Source organism: Xylocopa sonorina, chromosome 6 (genome assembly GCF_050948175.1).
Source record: "Xylocopa sonorina isolate GNS202 chromosome 6, iyXylSono1_principal, whole genome shotgun sequence".
NCBI classification, from domain to species: domain Eukaryota; kingdom Metazoa; phylum Arthropoda; class Insecta; order Hymenoptera; family Apidae; genus Xylocopa; species Xylocopa sonorina.
The window spans coordinates 3828175-3852830 of NC_135198.1; the positions used below are offsets into that span (position 1 = coordinate 3828175).

At 44.2% G+C, this 24656-nt stretch overlaps 1 protein-coding gene across 3 annotated transcripts in view; it reads left to right on the forward strand.

Annotated features, from left to right (window-relative positions):
- The window catches only part of Dve (SATB1_N and homeodomain domain-containing protein dve), a 52946-nt gene extending 33777 nt beyond the window's left edge, over window positions 1-19169 (forward strand). For 2 of the 3 annotated variants that reach the window (XM_076896659.1, XM_076896660.1), the window contains 6 exons: window positions 6679-6821; window positions 7413-7715; window positions 11061-11609; window positions 11952-12332; window positions 12624-12814; window positions 19160-19169. In XM_076896659.1, coding sequence (XP_076752774.1) covers window positions 6679-6821; window positions 7413-7715; window positions 11061-11609; window positions 11952-12332; window positions 12624-12800 — 1553 coding nt within the window. In that variant the 3' untranslated portion in view covers window positions 12801-12814; window positions 19160-19169. The remainder of the gene's footprint in view (window positions 1-6678; window positions 6822-7412; window positions 7716-11060; window positions 11610-11951; window positions 12333-12623; window positions 12815-19159) is intronic. The other variant, XM_076896661.1, reaches the window with a different exon arrangement.
- The last annotated feature ends 5487 nt before the right edge of the window (window positions 19170-24656 follow it).

Here is a 24656-nt window from a genome sequence, read left to right on the forward strand (position 1 = left end):
TTTAATAGCCGGCAAGCCACCCACTCGGATAAGACACGTCCTCCAAATCCAGCGATCGGAATAATCGGTCCATCGCCCACCAGTAATAGACGACCTGTCCTTGGTGCCACTTAAATCATCCCCCAACGAGTTGCCGCTTACAATAACTCGTTACCGAAAATCCAAATTAAGCTCCTTAGCCGAGAAATTTACGAGACGTCCTCCATCCACGGGGGATACCCGCCGCCCTCGCGCCATCTTACGAAGCCTCCCTCCTTTTCCTTCGTTCGCCGTTCAGTTTACCAAAGTAATTTTAATCTTCACGGCGCGGCGCGCGCGCGCACGCACAGAAACGCCAGGCAACCGCGGCGCGGATCGCGCGGATCCTGCAGACGGACCCGTGCAGACGTTGGAAAACAAACTCATCTCGCGTGCGAGATGCGCCCATGCGTCCGTGTATCGCGTCGAGAGCACACGCGCGTACGTCGCGCGGAAACGGACGCGCCCTGCTGTACGAGGCGCCCTCCGCTCGGCTCTCTGTCTCGTGTAAGAGCTTACTCTCTAAGCGTCTTAGGGCAAGTTTTCGTCCCCCCCCCCCCCCTGCTTTCGTTCACGCATACGCGGCGGGAATGATCCCGACGATCGGTGAAAAGCGCCGTTCGCGAGCCTCCGATAAAGGTTAAGCGCGCCGCGAGAGGGATTAATATTTCAGCGATTCCTAATGAGCCGGATATTGAATATTTTGGGTTTTCGCGATGCCGCTCGGTGGACCATGACTGCGTAATAAAGTGGAGATGAGAAAATGAATTTTGTGGTTGAGAAGGCGTCAGAATATATTTGAAAATGTTCTTTCAATTCCTCGTGTTCTGATATTGGTTTGTTGTCTACACGAATTGTTTTGCGCGTACCATTCGAGAACTTCGCATGTTTTTACTTTTAAGAAATATTCACGAACATTGAAAAATTGCTATTTCGTGCGATCATGAAAGTTACTTGATGTTTGTAGTAGTGAAAGTAGTTGTTCGTATTCCGTGGGGTTGCGGAGCTTTCGCGTGTTTTTTTTAACCGGCTGCGTCGAGATGCGCTTTTCAGGTACGGTACACGATTCCGTCTCGAGGAATCGGTTAACACTTAGATTTAGAAGGTTTCGTCGCGTGGCTGGTGATCTTATAAGCTACGCTAGCTGTGAGGTTATCTCATTACATCTTATCTGGTGCTTTCGCCCCAACGCGGGCTTAGCGGTGCTGTAGAGCTTAAATCGCACGCGAGCCCATGGACGCAGCCTTCGCTTGCACGCAAATCATGCACGGCCAACGTGAAACGTGCTCTCGGTTTTCCTTTCTTTTTTTTTTTTTTCTTCATGCCAAACCTTTCCAAGTGTCCTCTCAATAATCGCCATTTTTTGAGGCGATTAGACTGTGATCAGAGAAAAATGAATTTGGTGAATCTGCTCTCTGCTCACAGTTACGTTTCTTAACTTAATTTGGGTAAGAAGGCATTTCTTCAAATGTTTTATTTATGTTGGTTACAAGAATTAACTATGTAAATAATAAAACTGTTACAGGTTGAAAAATGATTAAAATTATAGTGTTATAAGTTTACCATTCAAAACGACATAAATCTACATTCAAAAGAAGATACTTTGACAAATACGTTCGCAACTAAATTTAGTGGACTGACAAAAGTTCAAAGTGCATTCGTGAGAGCTCGCACTGCTGTTCAAAATGAAGCATAAATCGTTTCCTGAAAAAGAAATTTATTTCCACACGATAAAGAATTAAAAATTGTTTCGCAAAGATAAAGAGAGAGAGAGAGAGAACTTAAAATGGCACGTTGGAGAAGTAATACACATCGAGGCATGGTGCAGAAGCTCTTAAATGGTGTGATACTTCCATTGGGATGTGGGAAACTGCGACAGGGAAGGTCGAGCGGGAACGTTTCGAAGGGAAGGAGAGAGAGAGAGAAAGAGAGAGAAAGAGAGGACGGGTGTAGCAGATAAAGAGTTCGAAAGAGTTGGTCGCTTATCTGTAAAGGCCGGCATCCGCCGGATCAGCCTCAGATACCGAAACCACCCACACTTTCCTTCTGGTGCACGCGCCTAGGCTAAGTTCCAAGAACGGAAGCTGTCGAACTTCCACGGATCGCGTATTCCGCCTCGTACTTCCTTCTACGCGACATTTTCACTGATTCTGATTAACTTTTGCCGGAGATTATGGATTTCAACCATGGAACAGTCGTACGAACGCGTGAACGAAATAATTCAAACGTTCGCATGCAACGCTTGCGATCTAGATTCCCTTTTATACTTTCAGTCCGATGAAATTAAAGGATACTTAGAAAAGTCTGAGTTACGTTACGTTAACATTTTTTGCAACAAAAGTAGACATTTTACTTTTATTTTAATATGTCCAAAGAAAAGTGTTAACGCGGTTTAGGAACCACAATTTTATAATATACGTACACGTGGAAGGTAGGAATCCGTTTTGATGTTAATGCACTTCTTTCTGCTGGCTTTTATCTGTTGGACACAGGTTCTAACATCCTTATTCTTTAGTCGAGGCTTCGGGGCACAGGTTGATTCGATTTTGTGAGATTAGGCAAAATCTTCTTGGATTACCGAGTCACCAAGACGAAGGGGAAACCTTAGGATCGAAGTCTTGGCCGTGCTACGACTCATCTGCATAGCGTTGCTCTTCCGGATGTAGAGCATTAGATTGCGTGCGAATTTTTGCTTCTGAACGAACGAACATGAATTATTGTTCAAGTGTGCTAAACAATGACTTAAATTTCCGACTAAGTGCTAAAGCTCTTCCACTTTTCAATAGAATTATATTGAGATGAAATGGTATTCCAGTCAACCCTTAACTATTTAATAAATATAAATCAATTTTTAAATCATTCTTTATACGTGCAGATAGTAATTATATATAATAATATTTGAAAGTTGAAAATATAAAATGTTGAAAAAAAGATTATTTAAATTCAAAGCAGAAGTATCTTTTCTTCAGTCAGTGATTTCGAAACATACCCGTCGATTTAACGCTGTGAATAACCATCCCCTGAAATGGCAGAGGGGTGGAAGATATAGAAAGAAATATTCGGTAAAGATTTTTCGTCTCATTCCCCTAGTAACTACGTGGGCACCCAAAGAACCCATTATCACGGTAGCGTGGAGTGGGTGATCAGGGGGTGTCGAAAAATATGTTCCAACTTTTTATCTTGTATCTGCACCGCCGACTTGGCAATAGACGCGGAGGCCAGTCTGTTAATTTATCGAGTAGAATTCCGCTTAACGTTTACTCTGTGAATAGCGTTTAAACACTTTTTTTTTAGAACAGTAGTAATTTATAACTATATGCCATCTAATTCAGTGATAACTATTTTATATAGACTACGTGAATATTTATTTTTAGAGTATCTGAATTTATCAGAAAAATTTCATTTATTATGCATTAAAGAAAATTTGTAAAAATCATATTTGTGTATTGTAAATATTATATAAAAGACGTTCGAACTGTAACGAATTATTTTCCACTGGAAGTAAATAAATACGAAAGACTAATCGATCCCCGATCGATGCGAACACGTGGCAGCTGCCAGAAATGAAAGAAATCTCTGAAGAGAAAAGTTGTTTCGCTTCTTCAACGGTTGTCTTTGGGATGAATCTTATCTAACAGCGAGAACTGTCAAAGACGAACCGTCCTGACGTTTCCGTCGTACTTCCTTCACAGCGTAAACGGGGAGATAACCGGAAGACCGATAGGGCCTGCACCAGAAATGAGAAATGTCTTTGCGGCTGCAGAGATTAAAGATTTTGCGGATGAGTGGCTGACACTTTTTCTCCTCCTCATTTTCCTCCGCGATATTTATTAAAAACCGAGAAATGTATTATGAAATAGCGAACACATCGTTCTCTAACGTATTACGAGAAATTTCAAGCAACACGGGTATATAATCCCTTATTTCACGATTTTCGTAGTGGCTGAACCTGTCAGAGTTAATCATTAGCTTGTTCAACATATTTTTAGACTCGAAACATTTAAAAACCATTATATGTGTAAGTTATACATCGCAATCCTTTCAATCTTATTAACTAAAATTACAATCAGTGACGAAATGAAAATTTATCGCGAATACGACGCATCTTCGTTTTATTTACCTCGCAATTTATGGTTCACGAGTATGATTGTTGTTTTATGAAGCAATTTAAGGGATTAAAAATTTATTTCGTCATACTTTGACGTTAATACACAAATTTTTTGTTCAATGCTTTTCAAATCGAATTATTCAGCTGATATTATTTGCTAAACGTTGTATCGCGTCTGTTAATTTGTTAAATACAAAACAGATCGTGTATACGTGACTCATAATTCGTGAAAGGATAGAGAATGATATTTAGAGCTGTCACGTTCGTATTGTCGATTGGTAAAGTTACAAAGTCGTAAACTCGAAGCGTCGTTTTTCTCGAAAAAGAGTCGAAACGCTAACCATCGCTCTCTTCCTGTGCGTCCACTTGTTTGGCGTGTGATTCGCTTCATAAAAAATGGTGTTTGCTGTCCCGAGCGTTGCGTATTTCCGATTTTATTGCTAAGGTTACCTTAGCAATTTATCTTCCGCCGCGTTAGTCGCGCAGATATTGTTTATCACTGGTTGTATTTTAATGGGACATGTTTGCCCGATGCATGGATAATGTGTCTCAACTTCTTGCACATTAAAATGTCCTCCAATTCAATTCCCCCACTATAACAATTACATCTCAAAAGTTTCTATATCACACACGTCCCCCCCAAAATAAATAACAATCTAAAGTTATATTGTAGACAAACACGACTATCTTCTATTTGAAATTCTAGCTTCCATCTTGAATCTCAGTTAGTTCGCTTTAACCTATCTCCAAAGTCACGCGACATTAGAAAATATGAAATGGAACGAGACGTTTCACGGATAATTCGAGCGACGGATAATCCAGCTTCATTGGAAAGGGACGGTGGATCGAAACGAAAGCGACGCGTCTCGACTGATTCGCAATTGGCAAAGCAAATATTCCACAGGCGGCAGTAGATTACACGGCGGATCTGCGGGCATCAAGGGAGGTCGCTAATAAACAGACCGCATAATACGGTCCTCGGTGGTCAAATCTGCGGAGTAGAAGCCTACCTTAAACCAGCTGATCCCCGTACAGAGACGACGCCAGGACAGGGCACCTTAATGAAAACTATACGTCCCTGGATTAAGGTGGCCGCTGGTCAGCCTCCGGTCCTCCAAGGTATGACCTGTCTTATGCAACCCGTGGGCGGACCCTATGCCAGCCGGCGTATTAGATGGAAGTTTAGGGCATTAATACCTAATATCGCGTCGCTGCCAGTAAATCCTTTTGTTGGTCATCTTGCCGGGTGGACTTAACACCTTACACCACCCACCGTCGATAACGTTCTGTATCAGTTTATGATTTAATATGTAGTAAGTCGATCAACACGGCCATAAAGAAAGTCGTCCTTTAGCGACGATGGCTCGACGCCACTGTGGAACTTTAAATAATCTGTTTCTGCACCGCTTGGGGCGTATGCGCGTAAACTCTACAAGAATTAAATTTACCACTCTTGACTCTGGGCCCTTTTCTTCGTAATTGTGATCTTTATTGTATTGTTGAAATTTTCTGATAATTGTCTGATGATTTATTATAATAATTAAGATTGAAATACGTGGAGGAAAGAAAGATTGTTTTCTGCAAGCGCGTATAGAAACACGAGGCGTATCCAACGGCGATGGTAACCCATTCTGTTTTCAATGGAAAGACGCCGAGGTTTCCGGTTAATAAGTATTTCGACGTTCGCCGGATGGAATCGGTGGTAACCGCCATCCTCCGCGCCCGCAACCCCTTCTTTCGTTGCCTCCTCTCGTTCTCCATTTCCTCGGTTTCGTAGAAGTCTGGGATTACGACCCGAAGTGGGATAGACTCCGGGACTTAAGTCAGGGTTACACAAGGATCGCAGCTATTGTGCCATCGCGCGGCTCTTATTGTCTCGGGATAGACGAGTGGATCTGCATATGCTTAGCGCGAGAGTTAGACTTCTCTGAGCGATCTTCAGCTTCGCGGGAATCATCTGGACCCTCGAGTTCCAAATCCTGAAATACGAAAGCGCGCGCCTATTGTCAGCCGAATGTACAAAGCCGGAACTGGCTTGATTGTTCGAGTAGCCTTGCTCTCTCTCTCTCCTTCTCTCTCCTTCTCCCTCCTTCTCTCTCTCTCTTTCTGTTTCTGTTCCGACGATTGAAAACTTCTGTCGGAATGCTGCGCCATGGCGTCACGTTTAAATCGAACGACCAATCGTTCAATTATGACAGTTTATGAACTGTGTAATGCATTATTGCACGAAGCCTGTGTAAACCGTCGTATAATTGATCGTATTTCCGTTGCATAAGCGATAATTTGTTAGATTTATTTTGCATTCCTCGGTTGCACTGTGTGCGATAAGTAATTGTGTGGATGTACTTATTTTAGCGAAAGTTCTGCTTACTTTTTATGAAGATTCTGCTCGCGAGAAGAGTCAGCAATACTCTTTGAGTACTCAATTTAAACGTTATTCACGAGGAAGTTTTCATTTTCTAAATTGAATTATTAATCGCAATTAATTAAAAATTATGTTAGACGTGATTAGAAAGGTTGTAAAGATCGAGCGTGTGCAATTTTGATTGCAGGGAAAAATCTTCCAGTGCACTGTGTAGTCGAAACGATTCATAACATCGTGGAGAGTCATGTTAGCAACTCCCGTGAGAACTGGCGGAGGCCTCAAGTAGAGACAGACACCTACGTTATTATTCCTGTGGCCATGCCTTTCCAAGTAAGCATTTTTTTCTATACAAAATCGCTAGCACTTCTTTCTCAAAATCATCTGTTGAAAGTAACAAGAACGACATCGGTTTATATCGATTAGAAAAATGACACGTTGCCAACATATCCGGTACTGTGCAGGATACATTAAGATACGCACTAAGAAATCGTTTTATTTACAAAAGCCAATAGAATACTGTCTGTCTTCTGCAAAATCATTGAACATGAAATTACTTAGAAAATCAGTAACACAGGTAGCCCGATTCTAACGCGTTTGCACAGTACCGCACGCCCAATCGCGGACAGCGATTCTGAATCCACTCGTCTGACTAATAAAACCGCGTGGCGCGGCTGTCTAGTTAGGAGTGACTCGTTCTACTGCCATCATTTCTCATTGGACTACAGCGCAGCGCGTCAGTATTGGTGAGGCGAGTAGGGTCAGAATCATTGCTCGCGTTTTACTTACAATGTCCATAAATCTGATTGGCCAAAGTCAATCAAGCAGATAATGACACCGCGTGGAGACGAGAAAAATGTCACGCGGATGTAACGTAAAATTGTTCGTGCAAGTATTGATAGAGAAACGTACGAATTTTCGCAGGATTTAGTGGGAGAGGCACTGGTGCGTCTTGGTTACTCGAGCGACTTGATTCCAAGCGCTAGAGGAAGCATCGTTATAAGGAACTGGAAACCATTGCCGATGGAGAAGGTCGCGGATGGCCCCCTGTTGACAGTGGGCGACATTTTAGCCGAGTTAACGTCAGTCGCAACGCTGAAGATCCAAGTGTACAGGCTGAGACCACCGCCGCCCAGTCCAGCGGCAGAAGTTAGGAACAAATTGTTAAGACTGCTGTTGCTTCATAGTCACGCGCTCCTCGTCTCAGCTGGCTGCCCTCTAGACGAAGTGAGTATCCTTTTTCTTATCACATTGCTTAATTTTAACGCACTCGCATCGGGGAACGAGAATTCTCGTTCTCGCGAAAATTTCGATAAAATGCATCGATTATAAAAATAATTAATACACATATGCTAAAATGTCTTTAGATCACTAAAGTACCCCCATTTATATGGCAAGTATGATGCGAATGTGTTAATTATCCTAGTTGATACAATTTTGTAGTAATCTGCTAATAAAGTGAGCTTTCATCGCGTACGATTTTTATTAACTTAGGAAAGGGTCCTCGAAGTAGTTCATAAGTGGACATTTGTAGACGCCATATTATCTTGACGCATTATAAATTAAAATTACGAAGATATTCGAAAAAATCGTAGAGATATTCAATTGAGAAATATAATAACTACTTTTCTGTATTACTTTGAGAGGTGTTACTTTCTTATGTAACGTTACAGTTAACGAATTGGACGTTTACGAGATTACAAGTTAATTCCACAAAACGTAGCCTCGATAATGGAGCGGGGGACCGGTACATCGAACGGAGATTAAGATCGAGTAACCGCATTAGAGCGTGGAATTTAAGAACGATTCGGGATCAGGCAGCCAAAAGGAGAGCCGGCGTAAGGCCGCTTAAAAATGTATAAAATGCAAATCTAACCGGAAAGTGTTTGTCGTCGGGACACCTAATCTCATTAAGAAGTCCTCCGTCTGGCGTTCTTGTTCGTCCTTTAAGAACAGTGGTAATCTTTGCCAGATTCTTACCCGTGATCCGTTCATCCCCGCCTTGAATAAATGTTTTCTCGGTTTCGGGTCACCGCGGCTACGTTTAAACTTCCTCCTCACCGACGTGGAAAACGTGCTCGATTAATTAAGAACGTTGTCTGATAATCGTGTGCGTTGAAAAAATGAAATTAAAATCGCAAAGCGCGATACAAGTGCAAGCTAAAACACCAATTATTGATAATAAACAAATTTGTTCGAGAAACAAGTATTTTGAAAGATATCACGATCCCAAGCCATTGAAATTCTCATTGTAAAACGAAGAATAGCAATATAGCAATAAATTTATTGCTTTATTATATTATCTTAAACTCTGCACCCTTTTCTTCACAATAATGACCTTTGCGCTATGGTGAAAATCGTGAAGCACAGACCAGAAGCAAAACTATTCAGTCGTAACGTTTGGAACATGTACGCATCCAAAAGAAATTGCCAACGAAACTGGTGTCACGATTGCGAATTCCGCGCGACAGAAGGGGTAGCTCCGTTCGACTTCGTACCCCCGAAAAGTTTCGACAACACGGTGCGCTCTCCGCGCAGAGGGCACCACGAGCCGCCTGCCCTTTCGACGTCGGGCGAAGATCTCATAGCATGTGATAGGATTACCCTTTACTCAACCAAATTCGCAGCCTTCATCAAAAGCCCCCTCGATATCGGAAGAAGAAGAAGGACGGGGAAATTGGGGTGGGGTGCGGGTGGGGGCGTGCGTGTTTCCCACCCCCGTTTACGGGCGGGCATTATCTAAGTGCACTCTCTTTGAAGATCCTGCTGTACTCGCCCATCCCCGAACTTTAATGCCGCCTCGCGGTGGTCTATGATTACCAATTTTCCCTGACAGACGTTTCCTGCTCGAGTTTCGGCCCGTCGGCTAATGGCGAACGGCTGTGATGCCGAGCCGTGGCTCGTGCGACTTAATCTGCCGATCATTCGGCCAAGAACTCGGCCGCTCGCTAACAACTGACTGTACGGATCGATTTGCCGGTGCCTCGATAAATTTGCATGATTACCTGTCACGCTTGGAATTGACTTCTCCGGGTGCTTACGATTAACTCTGCTCTTGGCTGCCCGTTTGGCCGAGATCTTTGCCCGCGTGCTCACCGATTTTACTCGATCACGCGCCAATGGTACTTTTTACGACTCCGTTCGCAGTTTCGCCGATCAGCAACGAGGAGGTTACGAGGGCATCGATAGTTGGAAATTAAACGTCCACGGTGGTAGAAATAATCAACGACTCGATCAGACGACTGATTCGGATAACGTCGAGGGTGCGCGAAGCACTGTTGGAAAATACATTATTCCTCGTTCTCTGTTTCCTTTTATCTATCAAGTAACCACTGTATATTTGTAATTCGTTTAGTCTCCCTACATACGTAACCACGGGTAGTCCATTAATCGGTGTGCAGTATTTTTACTACCGCGATCCGTCTGCGCAACGGGTGAAGCAACCAAAGGGAGTATTAACGCTTATCAACGAGCAAAGACGCGTATCAACGGGGATAATTTGCATCGGAGAAGAGCAGGGTCGTCCTGAAAAATGGCGGCGCATGTCAAGTAGCAGACGTCGTGTTATACAGAAGTTTAAGGGATCCGTAGGAACAAAATAATAACGCTTAAACCCATCGCTAATTTTCCCTACTCGAGCGTGAAATCTTTTAACCCTAGCGCCGCGGAAAAATGTCCACGCTCGAGCCTGTGTATCGCATCCGATGCGGTGCGTTTTGGTATTGTGTGTTTGATCAACTCTTTCGCGGCTACGATTGATTTACTGCCACGGCTGCGGATGATCAGCTGACTACGGCTACTGCGTCATCTGAAAATAATAAATAGGCGTAAATCAGGCCACGAATTACACCGCGATGAGGAGATGTCGTCAGATAAGCTGGCTGGCCCGTTACGTCCCGCCTGTTCAACAGTGTTTAAATGTTTATCGACCGATATCTGAAATCTCGCCTGGGCTGTCAGCCGGTCCGCGTCTCGCCTGACTACCTGAGTGATTAACTGGCGGGCTGTAAAATTCGCCGGATGAGAATTCTAACGGGTGACAGACGCGGCGGGGATAACGATTGTTCTGCGCCGTATCTGACGCTACCCAAGGTGCCGTGGATACGGGACGGATTACCGGCGTTATTAAGGTGGCGTCGAGCGCCTTGATCCTCGCGGGCGGAGATGTTTGTACTTGTAAATCATTGTCCAGATAACGCGCGCGTTTGTCAAACCTCGTACTACTTCCTACGTGTCTAAACTTTTCCATAATCTGCCACCTTAGTGTCACAACGGTGTGGAATTTTATCGCGTACAACCCGGTGCCTGGATATATCCCTTTATTGTGATACCAGTTTGGTACCAGAACGAGCGTCGCCAATAAAAATAACCCTCATGTAACAAGGCGTATCGTTCTCGTGGTTTCTTAACGAGGACTTCGATTGAAATTCCCCTGCTCGCTGATTACATCTCTCGTCGTATCAATATATATATATAAAATAGAGACACTGCGTTAATTAATAGAAATTCTCGTTACTATCGAAAGTTACAGTTCTCCATTACTGAAGCGGCGACGTGTTGTTTGGTTCACAGATGACATTGTTGTCTCTCTGTAGAGGCGGGAACGATTTGTCAGAGGAGACGAAACGAAACTTCGAGTCGTGGTTGCAGCAGCAACAGTTGGGCTTGGGCCTGAACCCGATGGTACCAACCGCGAACCATCACCAACACCACACGCAGAGCCCTCAGCCGGACGGCGGCGGTACCATCGGATCGGCGGGCGGCACGATCGGTCCGCCGCATCCCGCGCTACTCCAATACTCGCATAAAACGAGGATGAGAACGAGTTTCGATCCCGAACTGGAGTTACCGCGGCTACAGCGATGGTTCGGTGAGAATCAACACCCGTCACGTCAACAGATTCAACACTACGTCTCGGAATTGAATGCCCTAGAGTCTCGACGAGGCAGGAAGCCCTTGGACGTAAATAACGTCGTCTACTGGTTCAAGAATGCCAGAGCCGCCCAGAAGAGGGCTGAGAACAGGGGTGTCAATGGTTACAGCCCTCCTGGGCTCAGTCCGAGAGGCGCCAGTATTGTCAGCGAAGATTGCACAGACGAGGAAGAGGATTCGAGGAACCAGGTACGATCTCGAACAATGCAACAACTAATTAACATCGCCTATCAATCGACAGTTGAATCATTTAATTCTACCTCGTTCCAATTACCACTTATTTTGCATTCTTGAAAAATCCTTAAACTGTTTCGCGTTCTCTTACAAAAATTTACCATCATCGATTAGAACCCCTGTATATTTCTCATTTACGAATCGATTTGATCTGAATTAAGTCCAAGCCAAGCACACTGTTCAAAGAACCAATGTGCCAAATTTGAGACGCGTAACTTAAACGCGACAAGGGTTACCATTTCGAGATGAGCGTAGTTTAGGTTCGATTATTTACGTGGCGGTGCGTTGGTGTTTCAGTCGACATCACCTTCCCCCTGTCCACCCGGAAGTCCGCCGGTTGGTCCACTGTCGTTGACGACTAGACCCGAGGATCAACAACCCCCGCCCTCGACGCCATCCTCCGTGAAACAAGAAGACGCTAGGGTCTCCTCTGGCTCCGAGGACGACGAGACAAGACCGACAGGTCCTCTGCCGCCTGGATTCTCTTTGGTCCCCAGTCCGATGTTCGGCCACGGAATAATGTACATGTCACCTTATCTGCCGCCACGCGGGCCTGCTGGATGTTCCACCAGCATGCTGGACGAGAGGAGGAAAAGGAACCGGACGTTCATCGATCCCGTAACGGAAGTGCCGAGACTCGAGGCTTGGTTCACGCATAATACTCATCCCAGCCACGCGGTAAGTTGAACGCGGTGCTGCTTAATTATCGACACGTGAATTTGCCAGCGCGTTAACGTTCGCGTACCAACTCGAACATCGTTCGCGATGTCCTTTCGTAATTAATCAATATTAATTAATTGTAAGTGTTAATTTTATTTTTTTTTTTTTGTTAGTATAATACGTTTGATTTTAATTTCCTTAAGCAAAGACGATTGAGTTGAATATTTTTATGTTTTGAATGTTATTTTTATTATCGTTTTCTTTCGTTCGTTTAATTATTTCAAGAGGTTCGTCTCGTTTGATTCGCAGCTGATTCTGAAATACACGGAGGAGCTGAACCGGATGCCGTACCGGCAGAAGTTCCCGCGGTTGGAGCCGAAAAATGTCCAATTCTGGTTCAAGAACCGACGGGCCAAGTGCAAGCGTTTAAAAATGGCGATCTTCGAGGGCGAGTCGCCGCAGCCGCATCCGTATCACGCAGACTAGCTTGTCCCCCTCATGTAACGTAAAAGTAGGAACGACCGTGATGCCGTTCAGGCGTCGATCATCTATGTACCGTGACACGGAGGAAGCTGGAAAGGAGAAGCAAGAAAGAAAAATGATAAACAAAAAAAAATTCGCATCGTTAACCAACCTGTTATTCTTTAATATCGTTGACTCGCGACCATATTCGCCGGTCGCACTTTTGTTGTAATTATCACGTAATAATTAATATAATTACTATGGACCTTAATAAGTGTACATATGAGAATACTGTCGAATAAAAACTATACGTCACGACACGCAGCGTCGTCATTATCCTCCTCGAACACTTTGAAACACATTTATTATACTCAAATCCCTCTCTTATAGACACGTCCCCTTGAATTTGTTGTAAATTATTTGAAGACGAAATAAACAAAGAAACTTTCCTAGAAACGATGTATCTCACGATTGTACTCCTCCTTCACCTCCTCTTCTTATTATACAACTTCGATGAAAAATAAAATTGAAATGTAAAAAAGTACCCTGGCTAAATTGTATTTAACCTTCTTTCGAATTTCGCAATGGAACAAGAAAAGGGTAAAACTACCCTAATCGCAAGGGCGCGGAGTTGAAGCTTGATAAAAGTTGCTTCCTTTGAACAAACTCTCGATTGATGTACCACAAGTTAAACTCGAATTAGAAATAATTTTCCTATTTAACTTTAATCGATTCGCATAAAATTCCCTTCCTTCGAGCGTCCTACATTTTGAATGTTACATTAAAAAGCAATCTTATATACCGACAGAAAGTGTTGTGCGATAAAAGATCCGAGGAATTTGACAGAATTAAAATCCAGTCGAATCTGCACGGTGGTTCTCGCGTCAGAATAAACGTAATCGTTAGACGATGTTAGACTTTCGATTCGATCTAAGTTGACAACACGGCACGAAGATGGCGAAAGACCTGGGGATGCCCCGTCATCTATGAGATACTCGCGTGGCACGTCGACAGGGAGATTTCGTACCGAACTCGAGGCTGGATTTAATGAGGATAGGCGGATTTGTCCAATTAAAATGTCTTGCAAAGATCCACGTAGGTCGATCCGCTGGTTCATTCGCAAAACATCGAGATTCGACGTCGCCGCAGCAGTCTCTTCTTATCCGTTACTATACAGGTACAAACTCGTACTGTTATCCCTTTCGTTACTGAGATTCGCCTCTTGAGTCGAGCGAAGACGAGACATCGTTAAATCGCCGGATCTGCGCACAGTCTACCGAAAATTGGGGTTGTTTTGCTGCCACGGACGAAAATAATATCTCGAAATTTCTGAACACTTCTCTACCGTCACAAATTCCCAACATTTCATTTGAATATATTTATGGATGATAAAACGAAGAATTTTATTTTGTATACAAGTAGACAACTGACAGAAGGGTTCCTCGAGTGATCCATAGAATTTTTCAATAGCAATTGTGGCGAAGTACGACGAATGGAAATCTACAACGATTCTTCGTGAATAAGACGGTTGTATTCGTGAAGAATTTTGTTGGAGCGAGTTTCGCGTTATTTGCAAAGACACGGTTATAATTAAACAGCGGAGGTCGAAGAGAAAGAGCACAGGCTTCCGGCGGAGCTGACGTTTCTCATAACGATTTACTAGCGAGGGTGTGGTCTAAATTGTGCCGGCTGACAAATTAAGATCAGATAGAGGGATGATCCTCGGGGCTGCTGACTTTTAGATTTTCATAAGGCATCGGTCTGCCACCCTACTACCCTCCTCCTACATCCCCCTCGCCCCGTTTCGTACTCTTCGACTTCAATTCCTTTATCCATCCGAACAGTCCAACATCTCCTCCTACTGTTTCTGATTATATTCCTCGCTGCTTTCCAAATCAAATACCCTTCGTTGCGAACGACGAGTTATTCTTCTAATTGCATCCCCATTGTAGCATATTTGCTAAAAATATTAGAGATACTCTGCATATTTACAATTTATTAAAGGATATCAAAAATAGGAAACTAAACAAATTCTCGAATTCGATTTCCCCAAAAACAAAGTATCCAACGAACAAATTGTATTATAATTTTGCAAAAGGCTCTAAAATGGATGCATCCAATATTCAGAGTGCAGTAGACGTTTGAACGTTTAACAAACGATGCCAACATGCAGTCTCGTGAGTTTCACGAATAAATGGAAGCATTTCGTCTCGAAGGGACACGAGACACGTTACATTATCAAAACGACCCTGCATCAACTAGATAATCGATGAAACCCAGAAAAAGTGTATCGAAATCGTTCGACGAATTCGATGGGGATCGAAGAAAATCGAGGATTTTGGAATGGCGGGGGTGGTTGTTGCTCGCTAAACTATGGCCCAGGCGCGATTGTGCCCGCGAGTAAAAGTAACCAGGAGACGTGGGTACACGTCGTTGCAAAGGAGCATTGTGCGCGCTTCGGCATTCAGAGGACGTTCTTATCTGCCTATCCGGGGGAGCTGTCAGCAAAGTTCCTGAATAATAACGGAGAACAAGACAGAGAGGCCGGGATGGGCGGCGGGCGTAGAAAGAGAAAACGGAGAGCCACGCTGTTCTCCTATCAGCCGCGGTTAGGATATGCCTAACTATTCTGTTTCCATGCAGCTGCCGGACGTTTCGTCGTAGATAATGTTGTCCACGACGACTAGATCGTTGGATGCGATCAGCGGGACCGGTAAAATTGTCCTAATGCTGTTACGCATCCTACACGAACGCTGGAGGATTCCTAGAAAGATAATGGCTGGGTATGAATGCGGTGGAGTCTCGATTATCGCGGCGTTTACTAAGGTATGGAAATAGTTCTAATTAAATTCGTGCGTAAATAAGAATTGGACTTTGGAATTACTTTTAATGGAAACACGCGAATATTTAGTAGAATTATGCGAGAATAATTGATATGAACGACAATGGACTATTACTACTCTTACGAGTGGTTAATTAAAGTGAAGAAATTATGCAAAACTATTTAAAGTCATTGAGTAAAGTCTCGATTACTCAAAACGGAAGAAGGATGTCGTTTGCTGGAAAAAAATTCTAATTTCTATAAATTGTTAATCAGAAACAGAGATCCATCAGATTGTCTCGAACTGAAGAACAACCATTCTTAGCTCCCGTCCAGTTTTAGTGCGGCGCGTAAGAGCGTAAGGACAAAGAAAACAACGCCGTGACGGCTAAAAGGCAGATGAGAGGGCGGTTAAGACGAAGTCGCAGAATGCCAAAGGGAGAATTCGAGAGTTCGCAAATTAGCCGCAGGATTGGCCTTATAATCCTAAAGGGATGGCGAGCTCGGCGACGCAGCTATTCTCTTTGACTCCTACCCTCCCCTCCGGTTATCCCTTAACTTTGTCCTTTTCCTTGGGCCGACGAGCCGCGTATAAACGAGGTCCGACCTCCTCTTTCTTATTCTTTAATCCCACCCCCGACCTCATCATCAGTGGCTATGGTAAAAATTACGAGCAGCAGGGATGAAAGAGCAGGGGGTGAGAAAGGAGGACGGAGAGAGGAAGAGATTGTAGAGCAGCGATTGAAAGTAATGAGCCGTGGAAGGAAGATCAGTGGGAATGGTAGGCCGTATCCTCGGCTCCGTTAAATCCGAGGGTCGGATAATTAATCCCGTTAATTTATCAGCACTACGCCTCGCGTCTTGACCACGCGTGGGGCAAAAGTGCCGGGGCTATGATTTATTTTACGTCCGTGATTGGTTTACGAATCGACGTCTTCGATTGCTTCGTAATCTAGGAATAATTGAGACGACACACTCGTGCCTGTTGAAATGGCAGTCGAAGTAATAATTACCCTTAAGAATATATTCTCGAATTTCTTTAAATTGCGCTAGAACATTTTAACCTTCATACTATGCGTCACGAGAAATCAATCACGGTCCAATATCGAATGAAAAATATTTCCAACTTGGTTGTTAACTACAGATCGAACTAAGCTGACTGTCAAAACCGACTCCGTCCACCGGTGAGGAACTCTGCTCGAGCGTCTTCGATGGCCGACGCAGCAAAGCTCGTAACTCGAGGAGAGCGGACGTCGCCTCTTAATTGATCTACAGTCGAATATTACACGGCTGGACAGAGAACATTAAGCCTCCAGAAGTGGCCGCTTAGTCGGTCATTCGCCGAGATCTATCGTAGAAGTAGAATCACGAGGAGAGAAGATCATACCACTTAGCCCGGGCGGCGGAGGAGCTCCGTTCGCGATCGTAAATAAAAGAAATCCTTGTAATGGCTTTCGGCGAAGATCTCGCCCCTTCCCTACTACTATTTCGCTCGCCCCCGTACCACGAGCTATTAAGCCTCCCGAAGGCGAGCACCCTGCACCCGGCTCGGTATCAGAACCCTGTAGGCTCGCAACAGTCCGGCCAGCCAGCCACCGCAGTTAATTCCTTAACCCTTATAGACTTGGAGAAAATTTAGGGACCCGCGGAGGAGGTACTGGCGGAACGTATAAACTGCCACCGAGAAGGAGGGCTAAAGAAGGTGGGGGCGGAGGAAGTCTTGGAGAAACCATGAGCCGAAGTAGGAATACCAGGTGCTCCTGGGATCTTGGAGGCATCTTACGCCCGGACGATACATAATTTATGTTGCGCTCTGGTGGGCTTAAGACAGTATTAAGATCGACCGAACACCAACATCCTACCCCTTGCACTGGTCCTCCTTCCTTCTCTCTCTCTCTCTCTCTCTCTCTCTCTCTCTCTCTCTCTCTCTCTCTCACTCTCTCATTGGCTCGTTCTCTTTTAGTCGTTGCATTTCATCTGGGATATACCTTTATATCTGTACGACCACTTGTTTTGGGGATGCGAACTGTATCGGCTTTGTTACTCGTGAATGGATTACTTGGATGAGAGGGTGAGCGAAGTCGAGGTACGAAGGTCTGTCGATGGACGATATCGTGGAGTCAGCTTGATTTTGTTGAACTCGTGGTTCTTTAGAATTTTCAGACTACGATTAGATGGGTTTTTTGTGAATTAATGATCGTTGTTTTTGGTAGAATTTGAAATTTGTCGAGATGGCCTGGCAAAGTCAATTCGAAGGGAATAAAGGATTTCTCATGCGTTCAGGAACACTGATTAGTACTTATTTTTAGGGGGATTGGTAAGAATTCTATACAGCTTAAGGCGCATCCTGCTAGAAGGCCAGGATTTGACAGAGGGGTTGTTGACGTAATTCCAGTGGCTTCTAGGTATTTCATGATTGGCCAAACAGAATCTTTTTTCTCCTGACATACGACCGCGTCTCCTTGATCCGATACACGTATCCTACCTAGAAGACGGTATCCAGAAACGTAATCACGGACAATCCGCGGAAGGCTCGAAATATTACCAATATATTTTCTCCTAGTATCGCTTCGAATGCTCTTCCTTCGTTTATATTTATTTCAATACGCTAATACCATAATCTTAAATTCACACGCGGAAATTCTTCGTGCAGGCTTCATTGATTCCCAAGATCGAACTGAAAATTATAGAATTACGATTGTTACAAGAAAATGTCAAAGTACTACAATACTAAAATGAAAAAGATGAAAATTTCTAGCTGCTCAATGTTCAGCTTATAGTCTTGAAAACATCAAAAATATACCATTCCAAATTTATATTACTTTCAAAATCAACATGTATCAATTGCTTTCTAACAACATTATCTTACTATTTCCTGTTCATTTGTTTCGCTATAAACTCTGCAAAATATTCTCAATCATTTATAGCATACTTGAAAGCGTAAAATAAATTTAATAAATAAAAGGACGCTTTCGTGCAACGACAAATGAAATATCGCTCGATAAATATCGGTCCCGAGGTTTGATTCCCCGGTTGATAGACGGACGCGATAATCGGAGAACGAGGAGCGGGGTGATCCCGCGGGACTGTGGCACGGGAAAAGGGACGGGTCAAGGGTTCCGAGGAGGGAGGGCGGAAAAAATAATTGAAAATTTTCGGACGGTCAGGCGGGTCGGGCGCGAGACGCCGCACGATGTCTCGGCTGGCCGACTCGTGATAAAGCAAAGAGCCTGTGCTAAATACTTACATAAATCTGTATTGCCTCGCGCAGCAACGGAGCAGCTTATACTACTCCTACACGTCCGCGATCACGGGTGGAAACCCGTGTGAGAGTGAACATAGAAACGCGGAGACGCCCCCGCAAGAAACGCGGTAATCGGTCACCAACCGTGCCGTCCGCGGCTTGCCCATCAGGAATTAGATGTACTGCAGTTTCGAGTGCAATTTTCTGTTGCACCTTAAACACGTACGCACATATGCTGTTCTTCTTGGTTAAACCATTTGGTGTAAAATTCGTTTTTTTTACATTTTATACTCTACCGTTTGCAGATGTCAGTTTCAGATACGTAAAGGGATGTTCTGGAATGAGAGCAATGGTAATTGGAGTAATACTATATTTATAACATAAGATGATTTAAAAAGCTTGCCTTGATACTGGATATTTGGTTCTGAAAAGTTGACGGAAGCACTTATTGTCTAGTGTATAGGTATCAAGATGAGGTTTTTAAGTGACTAACAAATCGCAATTTAGTAAAAGGACGTTTTACAAGAATCAACGGTAAATCGAAGATGGTGTACATTTAATACCGAATATATAACGACAGTGGTAGCTCCGAAGCTCGCGTGTAATATACAGGGAGCCATAAATATCGAAACACAGACCCGTCGACGGCCTCCGCCAAGAAGCGGAGGGGTAACCGGTAGAGGGTAGTTCCACAAGAGAGACTCAATTGATAAACGGATAAAAGCGTGGCTCTGACTGTTTCCTTTCGTACAGCGATAACCGAGTAGCCGAATAGTTTTAGCCCCGCAATTAACCTGATTAACAATTTCACATAGGATACCCCCACGACACAAAAAAAGTATTCACAATTACCCTGAAAAGACCTACGTGTACCCATACTATCCCTAAAGTTCAAATAAACATTCACCCATTACTCATATTCAAATATTTAAAAAACCAAACGTCGTAGAACCACGGACACATGGACCATCAATGGTAACCAAAGCACAGACTTCAAAACATCCTTGAAAATGAAAAATGGACGCCAAGGACGCTTCAGTTAAAAAGAGTGTAGCACATCCATTCTGAAATTCGTGCAATCGAACGTTAGACGAACCAACGTCAATTCGAGAGGACGAAGAAATAGGTAAGGAATAGCAAAGAAGACAGAGGCTTGGTGCGAGCGAAGGGGCGCAGGGGAAGCGTGGCAGCGAGCGCGGAGAGACGGGGATGGGGTGGTAGCGGCGGTTGGTTCCGGGGCTTCGCTGAATCCGCGGGTGTCAGAGCAATAAATCTGGCGGGTATATCTGAGCTCATGAATGTTATTAAGATACAACCCCCCGCGAGCTGAGCGGAGCATAGAAGGCACGGGGTGTATACGCGGCGTCGCAGGGAGATATAGGCAGAGAAGCCGATGGAGGAACGCGGTGGATCGCAGGACCAGCCGAGAGAGGGCCAGGCCAGCCGAACCACCGCCGGTTGGAACGACGAAGAAGAGAAAAGAGAAGCAACCCGGAGAAACGGTTATGAAGAAATACCGCCACCGGTAATCCCACCATAGATCACCGCCTCTGGTGGCCGTCTCTGTGTATCTTCGCCTCTTTGCTTCCTGCTTCTTCTTCTTCTTCTTCTTCTTCCTCCATCGCGACGTGCACAACTCTCTCTTACTGGTACCCTTCTTCCTCTGCGCCTGGTTACGTCTTCCAGCTTCCTCTTCTTGGTCCACGGTACGTCCTCTGGTACCCGCGCCTTAATACCGTGGACTTAGCTCCCACTTTAATTCGACGTTCGCCAAGAATCATATCGGCGGGAAACATTGGATTCTGATTAAAGCGATAAAACACTTTTAATGATCTGGAAATTAAGCGTCGCGATGGGAAAGTTTTTAGCGTTTTCTTCGTTACTCGCTGGTTGCGGATGGAGTTGGATTCCTGGCGTTGGTATCCGAGGATGTCGTAATTGGAGGACACTTTTGACGAACGAGATAAATTCATTTTATGTGGGTAATCGGTTTCTTGGGATCTAAGTGACCCATTCGTGTCTGAGAGAAACTGTATATCTTGTAAAAAAAGATGTTTAAATAATGTCTATGAATTTTATGATTGTATTTTACATTTAATTACGGATGATATCGTTAGAGGGTGGCAATGTTTAAGAAAAGTATAACGCGACGATAATCGCGTTTGTAGAAGCGCGTGACTTAGTATAGTCTTGGAACTCTCGGACACGTAAGTTCACCCCTCTTCATCGTCGCTTAATTAATTGAGCTTTCCAGTACGAAATGGACCGCGTTCTCGACATCAAAGCGAAGCCTTCGGTCTTCTACTCGCCCCGAACTGTCTATCAAAGTGTCCTGCTTGCCAATTAATACCAGGCCCAGATATTTGTCTATCGGTCTGCGACATGTCTTATCTAGTAATAATAAGTAAATATATCTCTCGAGCATTCTTCTGACAATTATTACTCTCACTATTACACGCAATTGTAGCTTGCAATACTTTTTGATCTTCGACGTTAATCAAATGAACACAATGAAAACATTCACCATTGAAAATTATTATACTTGACGATATTAATTAAACGTGTTGCATGAAAAATAAATAACACGCAACGTTCAATTAACAGTAAGTGAATATTATAATTAGATGGTACCAAATGAAGCTAATTATCTCAAGCAAAGTAAACGAAACATCGATGGCTTGTATAAGTGTTACAAGTACGATGTTAAACAATAAAATGGCGAATATACACCAGGAACAACCAAGGCCATTAAAAGGGGTTAAACTGGTATCAAATTCATGAGTCGTTTTCCTGCACCATTTTCCTCACAATCAAGATTAGAAAAAGATCTATAAACTACGATCGACAAATTTTAAAAATATATCAATACCTTTCCCAGTCCTTGTTAACTATGAAATTAATCGTTGATTTTTCCACTTTCAATGCACAATGCAATGTTCGTTCTCGTCGAACATATTCAAGTGAACCAACAACTTCGACGGATAAACAATTCCCATCGCGTTTCCACGAGAAATAGATCGAACGTAACGCTCGAGAACTTCGACCCTTCAGCCGTGGTGGTATCGTCGATACGACGACTCGATTCACCGTCCGACATCCGGCGGTCCCTTCTCCATCGGGAGCGGCGTATCCTTGTTCCTTCCCGCGGAGGCGGAACGCGCGCGGAACGGCTGTATGAAACGTATATACGTGTAAGCCTGAAGGGTGGTTTATGTATCGCGGGGGCAAGATATCCGATGATTTAGCTGCGGTCTCAAGGCTGTTTCGTCGAGAGCGCTCGCGCCCGAGCGTCTTCTTATCTTGCGGCTGCCCGCAGTAACCGCGCTGTAATCTTTTATTAATTCGGCGACTTATGAAATTTATCGTGGCTTTTGTTTACCGTGGCGCCACGCCGTCTTAAATCTCCCCGCTCGCTGGCCCCGTGCCTCTCTTCTTTTGCATTATCTGCACCCGTCGAGGCAGCAGCCCCCGAAAACCGTCGCCGCGGGGGCCGCCCTTTTCCTCAGCTTTGATCCTCGACATCGGTGTTCCCGTGAAACTACAAATTTTTCGGGATTCCGCGAGATCCTCGCGTTTCAGCGTAAGGAACGTTCCGTTTCCAGCTACGAGCAAACGATCCTTGGACTTTTCGTGGTCCAAAATGTGAAGTACAATTAAGGTATATCTATTTGTCTGAAACAGTTTCTATTCCTTCTTCATTTTGAACTGTATCTATCGTTCCACCGTCTAATAGTGGAATTGAAACGAGGAACAGATGCATTGAGACACGCTCGTGCACCAATTTCGGTCATCGCAATCGCTCGACTCGAAGAAAGAAATCAGCTTCGCCGGTTCGTCGAGAAAAATGATGAATGCAAAAACAGAGGAGCGATGTTTTCGCTGAAGAGCTTTGTCCGTCAGGCAACGTGTGTACCCGCAATACTTTTTAAATTATACAGAATTCCCGCCAGTATATACTATACGGTGCACGGACCAGAATTCCATATAACGGTGGCGGAATGGCGCTATATTATTATTAGAGTCCCTTAAGTCTAAGAGCCTTAAATCTGCGATAAGTTATGGGTACCCCTTTTCCCGCGCCACCGTATCCAGCCACCCCGTAACCAACTCCCCCGTCCACCACCTTCCACACCTTATACCATTTCTCTGTAATATCTTAGTCTACGACGGCGCCTCTTCGTCCTTTATCTCGCATACATTACACGGCCCCGCGCGGGACGGTCTACGCTCGAACAGGGTCGGGGGTGCCACTGAACGGGGTCGAAGGGTAATTGAAAATAACTGCCGTCTTCGAAATGCGCCTAATCCTTCATATTCCGGCCAAGGTAAACCGTGATAGGATCATCTGCGAATTCTAATTGCGCAATTCCAAGTTAACCACTTTTATAGACTTTGACAATGTCGTGCGATGTACGCGTGTTCTGGATTTTTGTAGCGATCGCAACGAAATGTAGATCGACGTACGCGTTCGATGTTAATTTTGAACGTAAGCGAACAAACTCTTGTTTCGAACAAGAAATTAAAATTTCGCGCCTGCGAGCGCCTGCTTCGTGCTACACAGCCGAGCGAGTTGCCAATGTTCTGGCGCGCTGAAACGACGCAACTGTGCGCCACGATAAAGTCGATATAATCGCTTTACGCGCGGAATAAGTTCGGGTTGCTCGAAGATTGATACGAAGTAGTACATACTAATACGATCTTCGTTAAATGACAGGCGTGGTTGCTTACCTTATCTGAGGAAAAAGTTGAAGACCTCTAGAAGGAGGTTTATAGGCGGAGGTGGATCAAAGTTTCCAAGTTTCGAAGAACTGTCGGGGCTCTCCGAGCCAAGTTTCGCGGCGTTTTGAACTTAATCGCTAAACGTCCTGATTGACTCATTATGGGGGAAGCTTCGAGCGTGGGTGCGATGTATCGAATTTGTACTGGCATCGAACGATGCAGTTTTCAAGACAGTCCGTCACCTAAATCTAATTCCATGGACTCCACAATTGTTCTCTGATCCCACGCGTGATTTAACTTTCTCTTAATCAACAGCAATTATCATATTTTCTTACATTATCATTTATCTATTGCAATAGAAAAGCTGAAAAAATTCCAAACTAATCATCAAAGCGGAATGTCAAATAAGTCATTGTAATTCGTTGACAGATCTGGCGTTAGCGGTAGCCTAAGCAGTTCGGAAGTTGATCTCGTATTTCCCTCGACGCCATAAAGAAGATACGCTCCGTCAAATCTGTACGAGATTTATACTCGGTCGGTGGTGCGTGTTTCGCGGCGCGAACGAGTGAAAACGTCCATTAAGGAACGGTACAGAAGTAAAGATTACATTCGTAACGTTTCGCCGGGTGTTTCCGTCTCCACGGAGGGTGTGAGTGGCAGACAGGACAGCCGCTTATCGCGGCAATAAAAAGCATCGAGCAAGATTGGCATGTTGCCTGCCGCAGACGACGCAATCTTTTCGGCTCTTTAGGCATATTTGGATGTACACTGGTTCTCAGATAGCGGCTTGAAATATGCTCATCCTTGGGGGTTGCTCGCGCTCTGCTACTCCACGATCGAAACACTTCCTAAGGGTAGTTAATTTCTAAAAAACGTAATGTAACATTTCACTAAATACTAATCGATCGACAATCTAAAATCTTTGCTCGTATCTTAATTTTCGACGCAATTTGTTAATACCAAAGTGGTTGCGAAGGAATTCGATACAGAGACGTGACACCAAAAGCTTCACTCTTCAGTAGAAAAATTAATAATTCTTCGACTTTAAAAGAGAAAAATCTAATAAAGACATAAATAATCTTACATCCAGGTGTAA